Raw genomic sequence first — 15,312 nt, 5'->3', positions numbered from 1 at the left:
CAAGCCGTATAAATATCGATGTCCATAGACCCTGAGCTGTCCAGATGTTCTATTTACCTGCGATGGCTCCAGCAGAGAGTAATTGCAGTGCTCCCAGCCTTCCGTCCTCATCTGTCAGCATCAGCTTGGTGTGGGCATATACAGGGAAGTAGATGGCGGAGAAAGGGATGTCACGCAGGAAGCAGGCTTTCGCTCCCTAACGGGGGGAAGAAAACAAGATCCTTTGTGTTGTGCAACCACATACGGTACAATTAAAGTAAAAACAGCACTCCCACACACTGTACGGGGGAGAGGGAATATGAGTCGTAGAGTGGTAATGACTTCTCTGTATCTCGCTTAAAATAAGAAATCTATATAAATGTACACGAGGACAGAGCTGGAGCGGTTTGCCCCGAGGATTATGTGTCCTGACCCAGAGCTGCCTTAGATAACCTACCAGAGGCAGTAATGGTGACGGTAGCGCCTCCAGAGACAGATCCATCACACACAAACACACACACAGACAGAGAGTATGGCCACGGGCCCGGCATGCTGGCTTCCTTTAGCTTTTTTAACAAGCCACACAATGTCTGCTACTCATTAAAATATGGACGATGAACACATGACTCGACATGTAAGTAAACCCACAAGGACCTGGAAAGGAGCAGTAGCAAAGCATAATCCTTCACTAATTTGCAGTTGGTTTTTTGGCCGCAGCTCCTTTCATATATTTTGAAACGCTGCTTTAGGGGGAAGAAATCTGAATCGGATCTAATTTGCATGTTTGTTCACGTAGAAAAACATTCTAATCTGTGCTGGGTATAAAAAGCCTAAATCATATTGTTTACTTGGCGTTTGCCACACACTCAAATGGACAATAAACTCCTGTTGTTTTAGGTGGGGCACCTTTCACTGCCCTTGAGAGTTAATAGAGTGCATGGAGGTGCTGACCTACCTTGTAGAGGCCAAAGAAGCCCAGGTCTCTCACAACATTCAGGGCGCTGACCCGGGGGCCTGTGGTGATCTCTCCAGCCACCTGCAGGCGAATCTTTACAATCTCCAGAGGGTTGGTGAAAATCACTTGGGAAGCTCCGGCCTGAGAAAAAGGAAACGACAGAGGAGACGTTTGTGAGCCACTGCTAACAGTTGGGATTCTGGCAATTAAGTGAGTTTCTGATGAGTGCACTTTGGGTGAAGACGGTAATGTGATGTGTAAGCATTTCACCCGCAGCATAATGGAGTCTTTTCTCCCCTCGTTTAGTCAGAAAATGGCCTTGACAGGAGGAGGAAAAAGCAGGCATTGATAGAAGAACAACAGAGGTCAGGCGAGTGCAGGCGTCGGGTGAGCAGAGGCCCTGGCTCATGGTTGGGAGGCTCTGACCCTGGCACCGGCCCTCTGCCCCCCTCCCTTCCCCTGAGGCATCTCCTGTGGAGCCCAGCCCGGCGTCACCCCACACACTTCCCCAATTCACCAGCGTTCCCAGGGGAGCGCCGCTGAATCACCCGGGCGGCTCGGGGTCCAGGCGAGTGACGCCCTCCCCGAGGCATGGCACCCTCTGACTCGGGCGCATTTATCACCCGCCCCAGTCTAATCCGGCCCCAGGATGGCTGCTGGTGACACTCAGGGGCAGGGGTCTTATCTGTAAACATCCGAGCAAAGGGCTAAAAAAAGCTGCAGCACGTTCAGTCAATTTCAGAGAGGAGGGGGAATATCCGCTCCTCTGAAGACTGATGCATGCCTCCACTCCTTTATCTTGATTTGTTTGGGGGAGATAATCTAACAGGTCGTCCCCATCAGATTAAGCAGATTTTGATGATGATGCACTCAGAGAGAATAGTGACCTTTGTAGGGGTCACACGGGGCAAACGGGGCCGACCGCAGACGGGACGGATCCCTTTTCCTCTCGCCTGCATATTGTTCCTGTAGTTGTATTGTCGTGAATCTGTGAGCTCGTAGCTGACAGGACCTCAGGTATGCACAGCACTGTCAAACTCAATCACACTGAGCTACATCCAGCTTCACCCAGGACCCTCCAGGGCCTCTTCCTCCAATTACACCCTGACAGGGGTCACGACCCCGCTGGCCTTGCTCCTCTGTGAGCAACCTGCAGGCTCTGCTCCATGGCCTGCCTGCTTCACTCCATCACACCGCAGCCAAGGAAGTAAAGCTTTAATCCACTTTGTGCACAAACCACTCACAACTTCAACATTTTTCATTTTCTTACCTTTACGTCTTGAATATTTGTAACATATATTTCTTAGATGAATGGATGTGACAATAATGCTGCTTTTGAGTCAGAAAATGTTGCAGGGGGGGCAAGTTAGCTGGTATTCAGGTAGCAAAGTCAGAAAGTAAATGGTTGTTAGGGTGAAAAGCTCAAACTGATAAATTAATTGATAAACTTTAAATGAGAGCAATGAATGAAATTTAAACATAATGGACGAAATACATTTTCTGCAGGTCATCAAATCTCCTTAAATGCAGGTAAAATGTAATGTGACCGATAAATCATAACTCAGCACAATGTACCTGAGACTTTAAATATCATTTGAATGTGTGTGTGTGTGTGTGTGTGTAATGTGTGTGTGTGTGTGTATTTATGTGTGTGGCACTCAGATTGTACCAATATTCAGTGTGTAGGTACAAATTTCAAACAAACTTTCCCTGAATAAAATCGTTCCCCACATTAATAACAATATATTTTATGATATTACATCCTATTATATACTCTTGTTTCCCCGTTGTTCATACTGAATGTAAAGCCTACGTAATGCTTACACAGGCACCAGCTACAATCTCAGCGGGCAGAGGGAGGGTGCCGTCTTCTGTGGTGAACTTGTCCCTGACAAAATCATTCATCTGAAACAAAGACATCAGGAAGAAGGCAGATGAGACACAGCCTATACGTCCGTGTTAACATGCAGCCACGTCTTACACATCACTATGTATGATCCTCATTCAGACTCAATCACAAACAGCACAACTTCTCGCACACTGTGAGCTGCAGCGGTGGAATGACTTGCCGTGAGTTTGATAGCTTTCTCCGGGGCAACGCCGATGAGCTGCGGGACCAGACCTGCAAATATTATTCATAGATACTATTAGAATACCTCAGCCAGGGAGATAAACTCTGGCTTGAATTTGAAGGCACATTTTTTATTTTTGTTGGATAAATCCATCTATGGACAGACACGGCAACACAAGCTGCAGGGATCCCCCTCATGTAAAACAAACCCATAAATATTTACAGATGTGGCTGATACTGACTGATGCACCCAGACACAAAGGTCCCATTCAATAATGAACAAAAGTACAAAATATGACACTGCTGGTGTGTATGGGATCAGCACGGCGGAGGCCTGATCCTAGTGTGGCGGGGAACAGAGAGAGCTGTGTGGTCACGGACAAGAGCCGGGGGAGTCTGGGCGCTACGGCGGGCGATAACCACCGTACTGTTTCCCCCGTCTGTCCTTCATCGAGCCAGATAAACTTCTGAAGGAGCCGCTGAGTGACCGCTGCTGGTATGCGGCCAGAAAACAGCCGAGCGTGTCTGTCTCCGAGTCAATCACCGTCTCATCGCGTGGAAGAGACACGGAGGGGTGGGGCGCAGAGCAGAGCAGAGCAGAGCAGAGCAACAAAGAGCTGCAGTGGTGGAGGCAGCAGTAGATGGCAGTCTTGACTTCCTCAGGGTGGGAGCGTTGGGATATCACGTAGCCTTCAGCGTTGCTATCAGTGCACAGGCAGGGGTAGATCAGACGCAGCTACAACCTGAAATCTGCTGGCCATTTTCCTCTGGGAGCTCTCCCACATATCAAGATAATGAAAACGCCTCATTCAGTGAAAGACCAAAGGTTTCTGTTGTCAATTAGCAAACCGTGCTGCTGTTATTAGCAATCTGGCACCTCCTGATGCGTTCCCATCATTTTGTTTTACACAAGAGACCTACACACACACAGACACACACACACACACACACGCACAGACACAGATTTCTGTTCCTTTTACGTAAGCTGTAGAGTGTTACCTCTGTAGAATCCAAAGAAGCCCTCATAACGGAGCACTTTCTTGGCACAGTCAAAACTGCTCTTGTACATCAGCTCCCCTACGAAGGAACCTGTGGAGCGCTGGTTCTGCATGCGCGTCTTCACCAGGTCGATGGGGTACACAGCCGTCGCACCCGTGGCTGCAAACACACACATTTGTCTCGTATCAGACAACAGATAATGGCCCAAAATCCACATCAGAACAATTACATGGCATTTCAAATAATTTAACACCTATAAATTTGTATTTACTTCCTAACATTCATGCACAACACTGAAGATCTTATATACATCATCCAAACATAAAGAGAGTAGCAGACACATATGGGCCCCAAAGCTCTGTAAGTGTCTTGATTTGTACCATAACAGTCACTCAGCAAATATGTAAGGTGGGGGTTGTGTGTGTGCATGTGTGTGTGTGTGTGCGCGTGTGTGTGTCCGTGTGTGTGCACATAAACTAGAAGGAGCCAATTATTAATCTCAAACAGAGTATAGGATGTCTGGTAACTGTGGGAAAATGCTTTTGGTAGTTTGTTTGCAGCAAGTTTCACTAAATCTTGCTCTGAGCGAAGCTTGCCATGTCTTGCCCGACATCAAAGGATGCTGTAATGGCTCCGCTCTCAAACAGGAAAACACCTCTGGCTGCCTTCATCAGCACAGAGGGTGAGAAATGGCTCATTATCGCCGCAAAGACGTGGTGGCTCGTCTGTGCCTCATGATATCTCTCCATACCTGCAGGAGTTGGCCACTGGTGTATAAGGAAGGACACCTATTTGTCTGTATGTGTGCATGGTCAGGGAATGCATGGGGACAGCACACGTGTACACACACACACATGCACGCACACATAGACACGCACGCCTGCACACACAGAGTCGGTCTGTTCCTATCTCAGGGGCAGTTATGTCAGAGGTTCCTTGTATCAGTTCCTTCCAGTGTAATTAGACGGAGATTCCAGAGAGTGCGGTTCCGGAAGATTTGTGTCATTCCAAAGCTCCGACTCCAAAGACAGCCTGGAGCCACCAGTGGCACAGCAGCACAATGCCGGAGCCTCACATCAGAGCCCCTCTCCCCACAGCACAATGGCCAGCCTCGGGGGCCTCGGCTCGGCAGTCTGCCCGGCTAAGGTTACCCCTCCCCGGGCCGCAGACATGTCACTCACCTCCAGCGATTGAGCCCAGAGCAAACCTGTAGGCAGACTCTGCAGCCTGGAGCCAGATGGGCCGAGACGCTTCGTGAGCGTGCTGTACAAGGGGGGAAAAGACACCAGCGGTCAAATGAATCTGGAGAAAGACGGGGGATCGGAACAGTGAGCATGAGTCGTCGGGCTATTAAACTACAGCGAACCAGATACATTGAGGAAAGAAAAATGCCAAGGAGTGCACAACGACAGAGGAAGGCGGTGGAATGTGGACATGTCAGGGTATAACGTCCGATTCATCACCCAGGATTATACTGTATGTCACTGAGACACTGTGAGACGCAGTTTTCCACAAGATGTCACCAGTGGGAGGCAACTTGTGAAAGGTCCGTCCTTTATTTTTGCAACAAAGTGTAACTTCTCTCTTTATCTGCTGGATCTCTGTGTTGGTGCTTGATGTTTGAAAGCGGAGCCCCTTTGTTTTCACTCCGTTGCAGGCGAACAGATTAGCCCCACAAGCCTTTTCCATGTACAGATAAGCATCTACATGAATATCACACAGTCCAAGTGAGATCTGAGTCTGAGGCCGTGAGTAACTTCTCCCAGATCAGACGGGGAGGGAGGAGAGCAGATCAGACTTTTCCCCCGGTCCCAGATGCTTTCACTGAGGGTTGCATGCTAACAAGATCGAGGTCTTGATCAAAGGGTTTAAACAATTAGCCTACTTCCACTAAGGGCAGGCCTGAGAATTGCAGCATTCCCCCCACGGAATCAAATTCCAGACCTCTGAGCAGAAGTCCCAGGAGCATGAGTGGCCTGAAAGCTCTGACCACAGCCTGATATAGAGCCGTGTTATCCGGTAAAGGCAGAAACCATATCTTTCACCCAAATCCACCTCAACCCCCACTGTTCCACTATTAACAGACTTTGCTAAAGGCTCCCTAAATCCTCAAGAACCACACTGATAAAAGCCTGCTATTAGCTTCTCAGATGTGTGATTGCACCTGATGTGTATGTGCAGCTAGACTGAATAAAATGGGGGTGAGCCTTTCATGGAGACTTGCAACGCAACAATCCATTCCTCTTCTATAACTATAATTGGTGTACTTTTATCTGGGACTTTTAGTAATGCACTTCACAAGGGAAGAAAAACACGAGCACTCTGCTAATTCAGTCGCTGAACATTTTCCCTTTTCACTCCTTTCTGAGAAGGAAGTAGAGGGAAAAGGGGAAAAGGCTTTGATAAAAGGCAGCAGGATGTGAGGGGCATTAGAGGAGTCAAATCAGACTACCTGTCTCTGGGCCTCAGCTAGGTGGAATGGCATGGCTCCTTCCTCCAAGGGGGCTATCCTCTCGATGTCTGCATGGTTCAGCCGCCTTAACACACAACAGCAGGGGAGAGAGGGAGTTAGGCCAGGAAAAAAACAGACCTGCATCCATCCAAAGCAGCAGAAAGTGATGTAAGATTTTCCACAGGGTTTTTACTGGCTTATAACTTCTACTTACTGCAACTTTAATTCAAGCTTATATAAACAACAGACAAACAGGGCTGGATAAGTGCCCAGCACTCTACAAGGAAAGGAAACTATTTTGTTAGTAAATGGGTGAGACACAAATATTTCCCACTGGCCTGATGCATCATAAAGTCTGCATCCCTGTTTTATGTTTGTCTGCTTAATCAAGCGGTGGAGCCATTGTTGTTTAACTGAATGAGCAATAACTTGAATTTTAACATCCAATAAACAAGGCTGTAACATTTTTCATTCCACTCCTGGTGCGATCCAAAATAACAGTGTTTTATATGAATGGGTGCAGAGGTGGGAGAGGGCAGCTCGTCTTACCTGGACGACCGCGTGGGTGAACGTAAGGGAGAACACACAGCGCCGTGACTTAACGTGTGCTGAGTCTTACCCAGAGTGAGAGTGGAGGCCAGACAGCTGGTACAGGATGTCGATCTCCATCGGAGTGATCTGGCCAAATTTATTGGCGGCGTGAACAAACTCCTCTGAAGAAAGGGAGAGAGAAGAGGAAATGGAATCATGCAAACGGCAACATCGCCCAGCGGAGGCCTCGGTGCTTTCATCTCTGCACCAACAGGAGGCAGCGTGCGGCTCAGGCGTGTCAGCTCGTACGTTTACTGCTTATTGTTGATGTCTGATGTCAAAGCAAGTCATTCAATGTCAAATATGTCTTAATTTGTTTTTACTCTTTTACTCTTTAATAACCTGCTTGGCTTTTGTACATGCATTTCATATTCACCTCGGCCTGGTACAACAGGCCTCTGCTGTTGGCTGCTGGAGCTCTATTAACTTTGGGCTGCCTTGCTCAAAGTCAACCCAGTGGTAGTTTAGGAGGAAGCAAAGAGAGGCAGAGATTCACTTTCCACACACAGGATCGCAGCTTTCACAGGCCTGATTTCTGTCTCTACATTTACACCTGCAGGTACAAGCCAGCCCATTCTGATGATTGTTCGCTCACACACACACACACACACACACACACACACACACACACACACACACACACACACACTCAGGATTCATTTTGGCCCACAGTCATATACAGAAACAAACCTGATAGGGATCAAAAAACTGATTTTCAGGAAATTTGTTGGGCAGGCTGGACATAATACATAAGAACCCAGCCTGATGGTGGCGCCGTAAACACCACACAAACTTACGTTTCCTCTTACAGCTTTTGCACCATAAGATATAGACTTGAAGTGGGCGTGGCTAATTCTTCAAAAAGCGCTGTATCTCATAAACAACTTAATCTACTCACTATTTCCGCAGAAAGTAAACAAAAGCACAAAAAATCATCAGTGAGCATGGATACCTGCAGAGTAAATGTATTCCTGTGTGCTGCAGCCCTGCACCTTTACGTCTCTGACACCTGGTGTGAGAAAGTCAAACCCACCCACTTGCTATTCTGACAAAAAAAAGCTTTGGGCTACTTTTCCACTGAAGCTTTTTTTTTTCTACAGGAGGACAAGCATGGAGACACAGTACAGGAAAAGCCTACAGTATGCATCTAAATGGGAAGCACAATTAGGAGCAGATGTGACTGACGTGACGACCAATTACACAGCTCTACATGTAGGGAGTGAACTGATTACCATGTTAATAATTTCATTTACCTTAGTAATTTAGTGCTACGGTAAATGTTCCCTGTGTGATCCCTGACGGCATTCTGCCAAGAAAGTTGATAGATGATCGAACAAATACATTTCATATGTTATATGAAATGTACACGTGGTTGGTTTGAGCCGTGGCGACGCTCTGTAGTACCTTTGGTGACCAGCGTGTCTTTGTACGTGCCGGCCAGGGTGCTGTAGATCTTGCGGACCAGCTCCATGTTGTTGAGGAGGGAGTTGAAGGCATTGAAGTAGGAGAAGCTCACCATGTGGGAGGTGCTGCCGCCCGCAGCCTGGAGAAACAATCAAACCGTCACTTCTTTGCCTAGAACTGGATCTTAATATGTTTCTTTCTCCCCTCATTCTTCAAATGCAAATGACTCACATTGACGTCCCAGGTAGCTGCGGAGCTTAACACTATCTTTAGACAAAATGCCTTTCTTGTCCTAAACTTTAACAATGGGCATAGACCTCTTTCCAAAACTCACTGAGACTAAGTTCTCCTCTACAAATGGGGTCAGCATGTGGTGTCTGATGGTGGCCATGATGTCGCTGAAGTCCAAGGCAGTAATGGTGCCACTTTTGTTCTTGTCTTTTTGTGCGAAAGCCTGGCGGGCATGCTCCAACTGCAGCTCCTGCAGCAAGAGAGAAAAGGTCAAGCTGTTAGCTGACAAAAGAAGAGAGGGTTCCTGTGATGAGGAGCATCGCATTACAAGTCAGTGCTGAAATAGAGGTTTGGAGGAACGGAGCATAATGATATCAGTGTTGGACATCGGTTTGCAGATGTGAAAGTCATCAGACGTGACAGTGTTAGACACTGGCTTTTGTAATCACCAGTGTCTCTCTGGAGACTAATGGAAACCAGGTCCAATGAAGCCTGATCCTAGAGCAGAGCAGAGCCCGGGCCGGCAGGTGTGTCCACAGGAAGATGATTCACTGTGACAACCATGCAATCAGGGGGGATACAGGGGAGACTGACCCGGGTCAGACCTGCTGTCAGGGCCCATCACATTTAACCTGAGGGGCAGAGACCATCGTCAGTGTCTCCGTCTTTATCAACTTCATCACCCAGTTGTTGCAGATGATTAACTCTCGCAATATAGATACTTTATCCCTGTCACATAACGTTATACTTCCTTGTTTACAGATGTTCTTCCTTGTCTGTACACACTCGGGATTCACACAAATCCCGCCCACATAAAGCAACAACCACTAGGTGGCAGAGCAAAGTCTGTTTCAGTAACAATCACTTCAGTCATAAAAGGTTAAAAAAAAGTAAATGTGCTTGGCCGTGACAGAGACACAAGACAACAATAACAAAGAAACAGAAGTAAATTAAATCCTGCAAATGTCAGGGTCTGTAGTGCAGAATTGGGAAGCTCCGAGTCAAGCATGATAAACCGCTAAGTGCTGTGAGGAATCACACACTGCTGTGGAGCTACAGCCTGTCTGACACTCGGACCACCCAGCTCCACAGCAGGTCCCTCCATGGCCTCACTGCTGCTGCTGCTGCTTTAACAGCAAAGGAATCTAAGGAACACACAGGAAACAACCAATACAGGAAGTGTCATACTGGGAGACCACAAAGAGTCTGAAAGCCGTCCTTCAAATGTGACAAAACACTGATGATACTGATGATGTACTTAACATGATCGCTTCATGGTACAATCATCTGGAAAACACAGACAAATGTGTTTCACATACTCTCAGCATAGTTTTCTCTCTTAGTGGTTATGTGTAGGCCTTTGTTGGAACACATCTGACTTTAGAGGGTTCATATAAAGGGATCCTACACTTATTTGCCAATAAATTACGACACTTTTCCATGACAGTAAAACAAAACTCTTGTCTTGAGTGTAATGTGTGTAAAAATCTGTTCAAATCAACATACACAAAGCACATCAACTGATTTCATATTTTGTATTTTTCAGCAGAGAACCAGGAGTTATTAAAACCACCACCACCACAATCGTCTGGCATTGTGTAACACTGACAGGAGTCGCTGCCAACTGGCTCTGGTCTAGCAAACATTGGCAATATCAGTAATCCTGCCAGAACAGGAAATCACGAGACAGCGTCTCATAGCAACCATCAGTGGCTGAGTTCCTAAGATGTCCTAAGACGAACTTGCAGAAAACCTAAAAAAACAAACATTTCCACAGGTACAACCATTATTAAATGTTTCCATGACTTTTACAAAATGTACATCGCTTTGGAAAAACATTTCATGCCTGGAAAACACATTTTCACAGTCAAACACATAATGGTGACAATTGTGCTTCAAGATTGTGTCACTGGGCGGAAGTTTATTACGCAACAATGGGCCCTGTTTCTGCTGTAACTGTAAGAGGGAGATGGTGCTGGATAGAGGGAAATATAAATGTAGGTGTGCGTGTGCAGATACCTGCAGGAACTGGGTGAACTCCGTGTAGCTGAGGCGCTTGCTCCTCTCGTGGCCAAAGTGTAGCCTGATAAACTCACACTCCCAGTTGAAGGGGATGTGGTGATGGACGGTGGTCTGGCTGAAGATGTCGCGTACATTCTCTTGGTAAAGTGAGACAGGCAGTGAGCGACAACAACAGGCAGAAGAGGAAAACATGCAGAGATGCACTCATTTGTCAGAAACTTTAACAGAAATAATCTGGTCTGAGAGGCTGAATAGACTGTTTGACAGACCCACTCTTTTTCTTTTGTCAGGGTTGTGAGTCAATGCAGGAAATTCTCTGTATAAGCACTGCTTTCAATTTCAGTCTCTTTTATGGAGGCCCATTCCACATAAAGAGCACGGACGCAGCTCTTTGTAAGACTCTGCATCCTTTGCTTCGTGACATACTGGATTCATTTCGCTTCTTGTCAGATGGAAGCGGTTATAATGTGAGTTCGCCACAGCTCGCCGGCTGCGCTGCCCTGAGATGAGACCTTAAGAATACAAGCAGCTGGCATCTGTAATACTCCACAAAGCTGCAGAAGCCCGGCAAAGAGAAACACGGCTACTGCAGCGTTCATTGACTGCACATGCTTCAGTAGAACTAGCACCTGACGCCCTCAATTTTTCAATGTTATACTCACTCAAACACACACACACACCTTGAGCGTGCCTTTAGTAGTTTTGCCATAGTTTTTGGCCACCATCATCTTCATCAATTCCATACTACAAGTAAAGTTAAAGTAGAAGCCCCTTGATGTCTTTATGACCTACAAACATTCAACATTATCTAATATTAAGATATTGTGATGCATGTATAGAACATTAACATTGTCTCTGTCTCCTGTACAAAGCAGACGGTCCACTCCCACACCAGCGTGCTTGTCATACATCTGAATTCCATGTGTACATACCGAACGAGATGTCCCCTGTCCCAGTCTTGTCAAACAACTGAAAGGCAACAATGAACAGGGCGTCCGGGGCGCATAGAACTGATTCAAAGGCCAAAAACTCCTGGAAAGAGATCAGTCTGTTTGGACGAGAGAGAAAGAACGTCAAATTGCCGAATCTTAAAAAGACACAATCCTCACTTTATTCTTACTCAAAACGATTACATAGCAAATACTCTGCTTGTAATTAAGGTAATTCTGCATCTCTGACTTTACTACTCTGTTCACAGCTGATGTGAGAGGTGATGACATGCAGCTCCAACAGGCTGCTGCAGCTTTACCTCACCTTATCTTATCGTCCGTTTTTCACCAAATCAGCCAAGGGTGTAAAACTGCCTGATAAAAAACGACTATTGACTCTGTAAACATCACTGAGATGAATCATTAACAGTCGCTTCATACTTTCTACATGTAAAAGCTACATTTGTGAGGTCGGTAATGGATTTGAGTCAAAAGGACACATTTTCAGCATATTCCAGTTTCACCTGACTCTGACTTAGACTCTGACTCTGACTCTGACTCTGACTCTGACACTGGGCTGACTGAGGGCGACAAACTATGAAAAGCACGATTCCCCCTTCCTTCCTATAGCAACACTCACAGCCCTCAACAAAGCTCACACTACTGCTACAGAAGTGCGAAGACAATAGCAAAAATTGTGACACAAAACTTAAAGGAAGGATAAATAAGTTGACACACGCTGGAAGCACACCCAGGCATTATCTTTCAGTCTATGAACACGTATCAGCAGTAAAGCTTCCGTTGCTCACCCGTCTTTAGTGGTGTCAGCGACTCCTGCAATGAGCTCCACAGTTTTTGGATTGAACTGAGGTTGTGTTTGTAGACCCAGGTAACTCTGGACAAAGTCCCTGGGAGTCATGTAATGCTCCCCATCCTCCAACACGCTGGCAAACTGCAGAGGAAACACAAAACATGGACAACAAAAGCCGAACAACACGTCCTGAGGATTTATATTAAGAATCAATACCACAGAAACTCCATTTTGTACAAAGGGAAAAATGATTTCTAGTCCAATGTCACCCCCCTCCCCCCCTCCCCCCAAAGCAAAACAAAACAAGCATGTGTTGACAGCAATCAACAAGTCAGTCTCGGCTGCAGGTCGCTCCGTTTGTGCCTCTTTTGTTTGTGACAATGTGGGATTTGCTCTGACAACCTGATGCAGACTTTTCTATACCCGTCTGCACAATTGATTTTTGATTTCCTGGTCCAACATCACGTTTTCTATTAATGCAATACTCTGAGGCGCTTTTCAAGTCACAGCACTCCTCTCACACCAAATTCCTCCTCTTCTTCTCCCTCTCCAACGCCTCTCACACATACCTAATTGTGTGTGAGCACTATTCAGCATCTATAAAGACAATAAGGCTTTTGTGGCAGGAGATGACCTAATGACCTTTCTATAGACTAATAGCTACTTGTAAAACTAGAGTACATTTAATTCATTAAAGGAGAGTCTAGGAGAGACTTAGTCTGTAGTCTGGTTACAAAGCTCTACAGCATCAACAGGAAGCAGCCCTAAATTTGCAGAATGCCCTCTACAGCCAAAGAAAGCCTTTATGTTTGTTTTCTCATAGTTCTTCCCAGAAACAATACAGAGGTTCTGATGTGAAAATTGCTTTAGTGCCCCTGTAGAAAAGTATTGATGCATTATAATAGCTAAATAAAATAGCCTGTGTGTATATAAACATCTATTATATTATATATCATTCTCTTTACAAACACCACTGACTGTGTTTTACTCCAGCTGATGAAACAGAATACACACACGGTCAGCGTGCTGTGCTGCACTGCTCCAGGCTTTAAGATGTAAGGTCATTTTTAGAGTTTGGATTGGGTTTCAACTTGGAACAGAGATAGATCTGGAAACACAAGCACTGCATGAACTGGCAACAGAAAGGCCAGGCTCATGGAGGCTGCCAAGCTCAGATAGGACAGCTAAACAGAGCCGGAGATAAACAGAGAGAGAGGGAGAGAGAGAAGGAGGAGACCTTCACGCAGAGTGTTAACACCATAACTCAGTGAACTCTCCTGTTCTGTGGTTTAAAGTGAAAGTATCCACTCAGTTTCCGCATGTGTCCACGGTGTTATAATGCGTCCATTTGCCCTCACAGTAGGCATCGAGCAGCTTAATCAAATAAGACCGATCAGGTCAGAACTTGTCTCCAGTAATGAAGCTTTCCACCTGAATTTGCAGCACATATAACACAGCAGGCATGAGCCATCAAAGGAGCCATACAGCCACACACACACACACACACACACACACAGACTGTGTACTGTGTCACAGGTTTATACTCCAAACAGGACGTGTCGACTAAACAAACATACACGGCAAACGCAGAGATTTGTGGATTTGAAGGGCAGAGGAGGGAGTGTAAGTGTAAATGTAACGACATACTGTGAAGATCGAAGCCCATGAAGTCAAACAAGGCGACATTCTCTCTTGAAGCAAATCCAAAATTAGTCGAAGCATTTGTGTGACCTTTTCTGAACTATGTATCGCACTGAACAGCTCTCACACATACTACACACTAACTCCCACACATTGGTTAACTTGTTGTAACAATGTCTCAGTAGTATTGTTGTGTTGTTTAGTGTGTTTGTGACCATTCCACAGCAGGTGAATGTGGATTGTGTCTTACCTGCAGGAAAATGCTCTTCAAGTCATGGGGATCGGCTCTTTTTGTGGTTTGCACCTATAACACACAAAAGTGAAGCGATGAGAGAGTTATAATAACACAAGTTGAGGGTTTGACTCTTTCCAATCAGCGGAGCAATTAAAGTGAAGTTTGTTCTGTCACTGTTAAGCTTTGATTTGTTTCTTTCTCTCTCTCTCAACAGGATCGATCGCAGGCGACTGTAACGAGCAATTCCAAAAGTCTCCATGCATGTGAAAAATAACCGCGATCCAGACCCCGAACAGAGCCCCGAGCAAACCGCCCGGGACGTCCTCTCTGTGTACGGGGGAGACACATTGACACTTCCCCTGTCTGAGGCCGGGGGAGATGCGCCAATGCAAAGATGCAGAGATAAAGGGACATTCCGCTGCTTTCTACACGTCCGCGCCCGCACGCTGTCATCCGCGTCCGATAATGGTAACCCACATCCACGACACGGCCTTAAAAATTAATATCTTGATAAAGAAATGTTGCCGGAGTCACCTTGACCGCCATGCTGGGGTGTGACGTCAGCTACAGTAGACCGGCGCAGGCGCTGGGCATCGGGATGACAGCGGGCATGACAGGACGGAGCTGACAGCGTCTTGAGATGCGTTCACGTGGGGGATGTTGTTGATCCCGTCAGACGTCGTGGTCGATGTGGCGGGACGGACGTACAGGGTGCAAGGGGAGGCTGGCGGACGGGCTGCGGGCGGACGGGTTCCGTGCGGGACAATCCTGGTCAGCAGACCTCAGCGTTTCCTGTCTCTGTGGGTCATACGAGGACACGGAGCTCTGCTGTGGGTTTATTTATCCTTCGAAACGAGGGATACTCAGGTGGTTCACTGTAAAGCAAACAAGCTAAAACATGAATGCGTGTTTAATAAGGAAACCGTTAGCTTAGTGTATGCTCTATTAACCCTTAAAATACCACATATTCGCATAGGAGAGCTACATTTAAA

General features: G+C 46.4%; 1 protein-coding gene across 1 annotated transcript in view; it reads right to left on the bottom strand.

Moving 5' to 3' along the window:
- The window catches only part of LOC143015775 (electrogenic aspartate/glutamate antiporter SLC25A12, mitochondrial-like), a 16,647-nt gene extending 1,335 nt beyond the window's left edge, over positions 1-15,312 (bottom strand). Inside the window, exons 1-15 of the mRNA XM_076169840.1 lie at positions 14,855-15,312; positions 14,336-14,389; positions 12,443-12,585; positions 11,637-11,752; positions 10,702-10,841; positions 8,786-8,932; positions 8,452-8,590; positions 7,076-7,169; positions 6,457-6,541; positions 5,186-5,267; positions 4,005-4,163; positions 3,004-3,056; positions 2,759-2,839; positions 935-1,075; positions 58-196 (exon numbers count right to left, since the gene is read on the bottom strand). Coding sequence (XP_076025955.1) covers positions 58-196; positions 935-1,075; positions 2,759-2,839; positions 3,004-3,056; positions 4,005-4,163; positions 5,186-5,267; positions 6,457-6,541; positions 7,076-7,169; positions 8,452-8,590; positions 8,786-8,932; positions 10,702-10,841; positions 11,637-11,752; positions 12,443-12,585; positions 14,336-14,389; positions 14,855-14,866 — 1,585 coding nt within the window. The 5' untranslated portion in view covers positions 14,867-15,312. The remainder of the gene's footprint in view (positions 1-57; positions 197-934; positions 1,076-2,758; positions 2,840-3,003; positions 3,057-4,004; positions 4,164-5,185; positions 5,268-6,456; positions 6,542-7,075; positions 7,170-8,451; positions 8,591-8,785; positions 8,933-10,701; positions 10,842-11,636; positions 11,753-12,442; positions 12,586-14,335; positions 14,390-14,854) is intronic.

Source organism: Genypterus blacodes, unplaced genomic scaffold (genome assembly GCF_046128005.1).
Source record: "Genypterus blacodes isolate CSIRO-AG114 ecotype Tasmania unplaced genomic scaffold, CSIRO-AGI_Gbla_v1 ptg000214l_1, whole genome shotgun sequence".
Taxonomy (NCBI): Eukaryota; Metazoa; Chordata; class Actinopteri; order Ophidiiformes; family Ophidiidae; genus Genypterus; species Genypterus blacodes.
The sequence above is the reverse complement of the archived record's forward strand: the minus strand, read 5'-3'. Positions and strand labels throughout refer to the sequence as shown.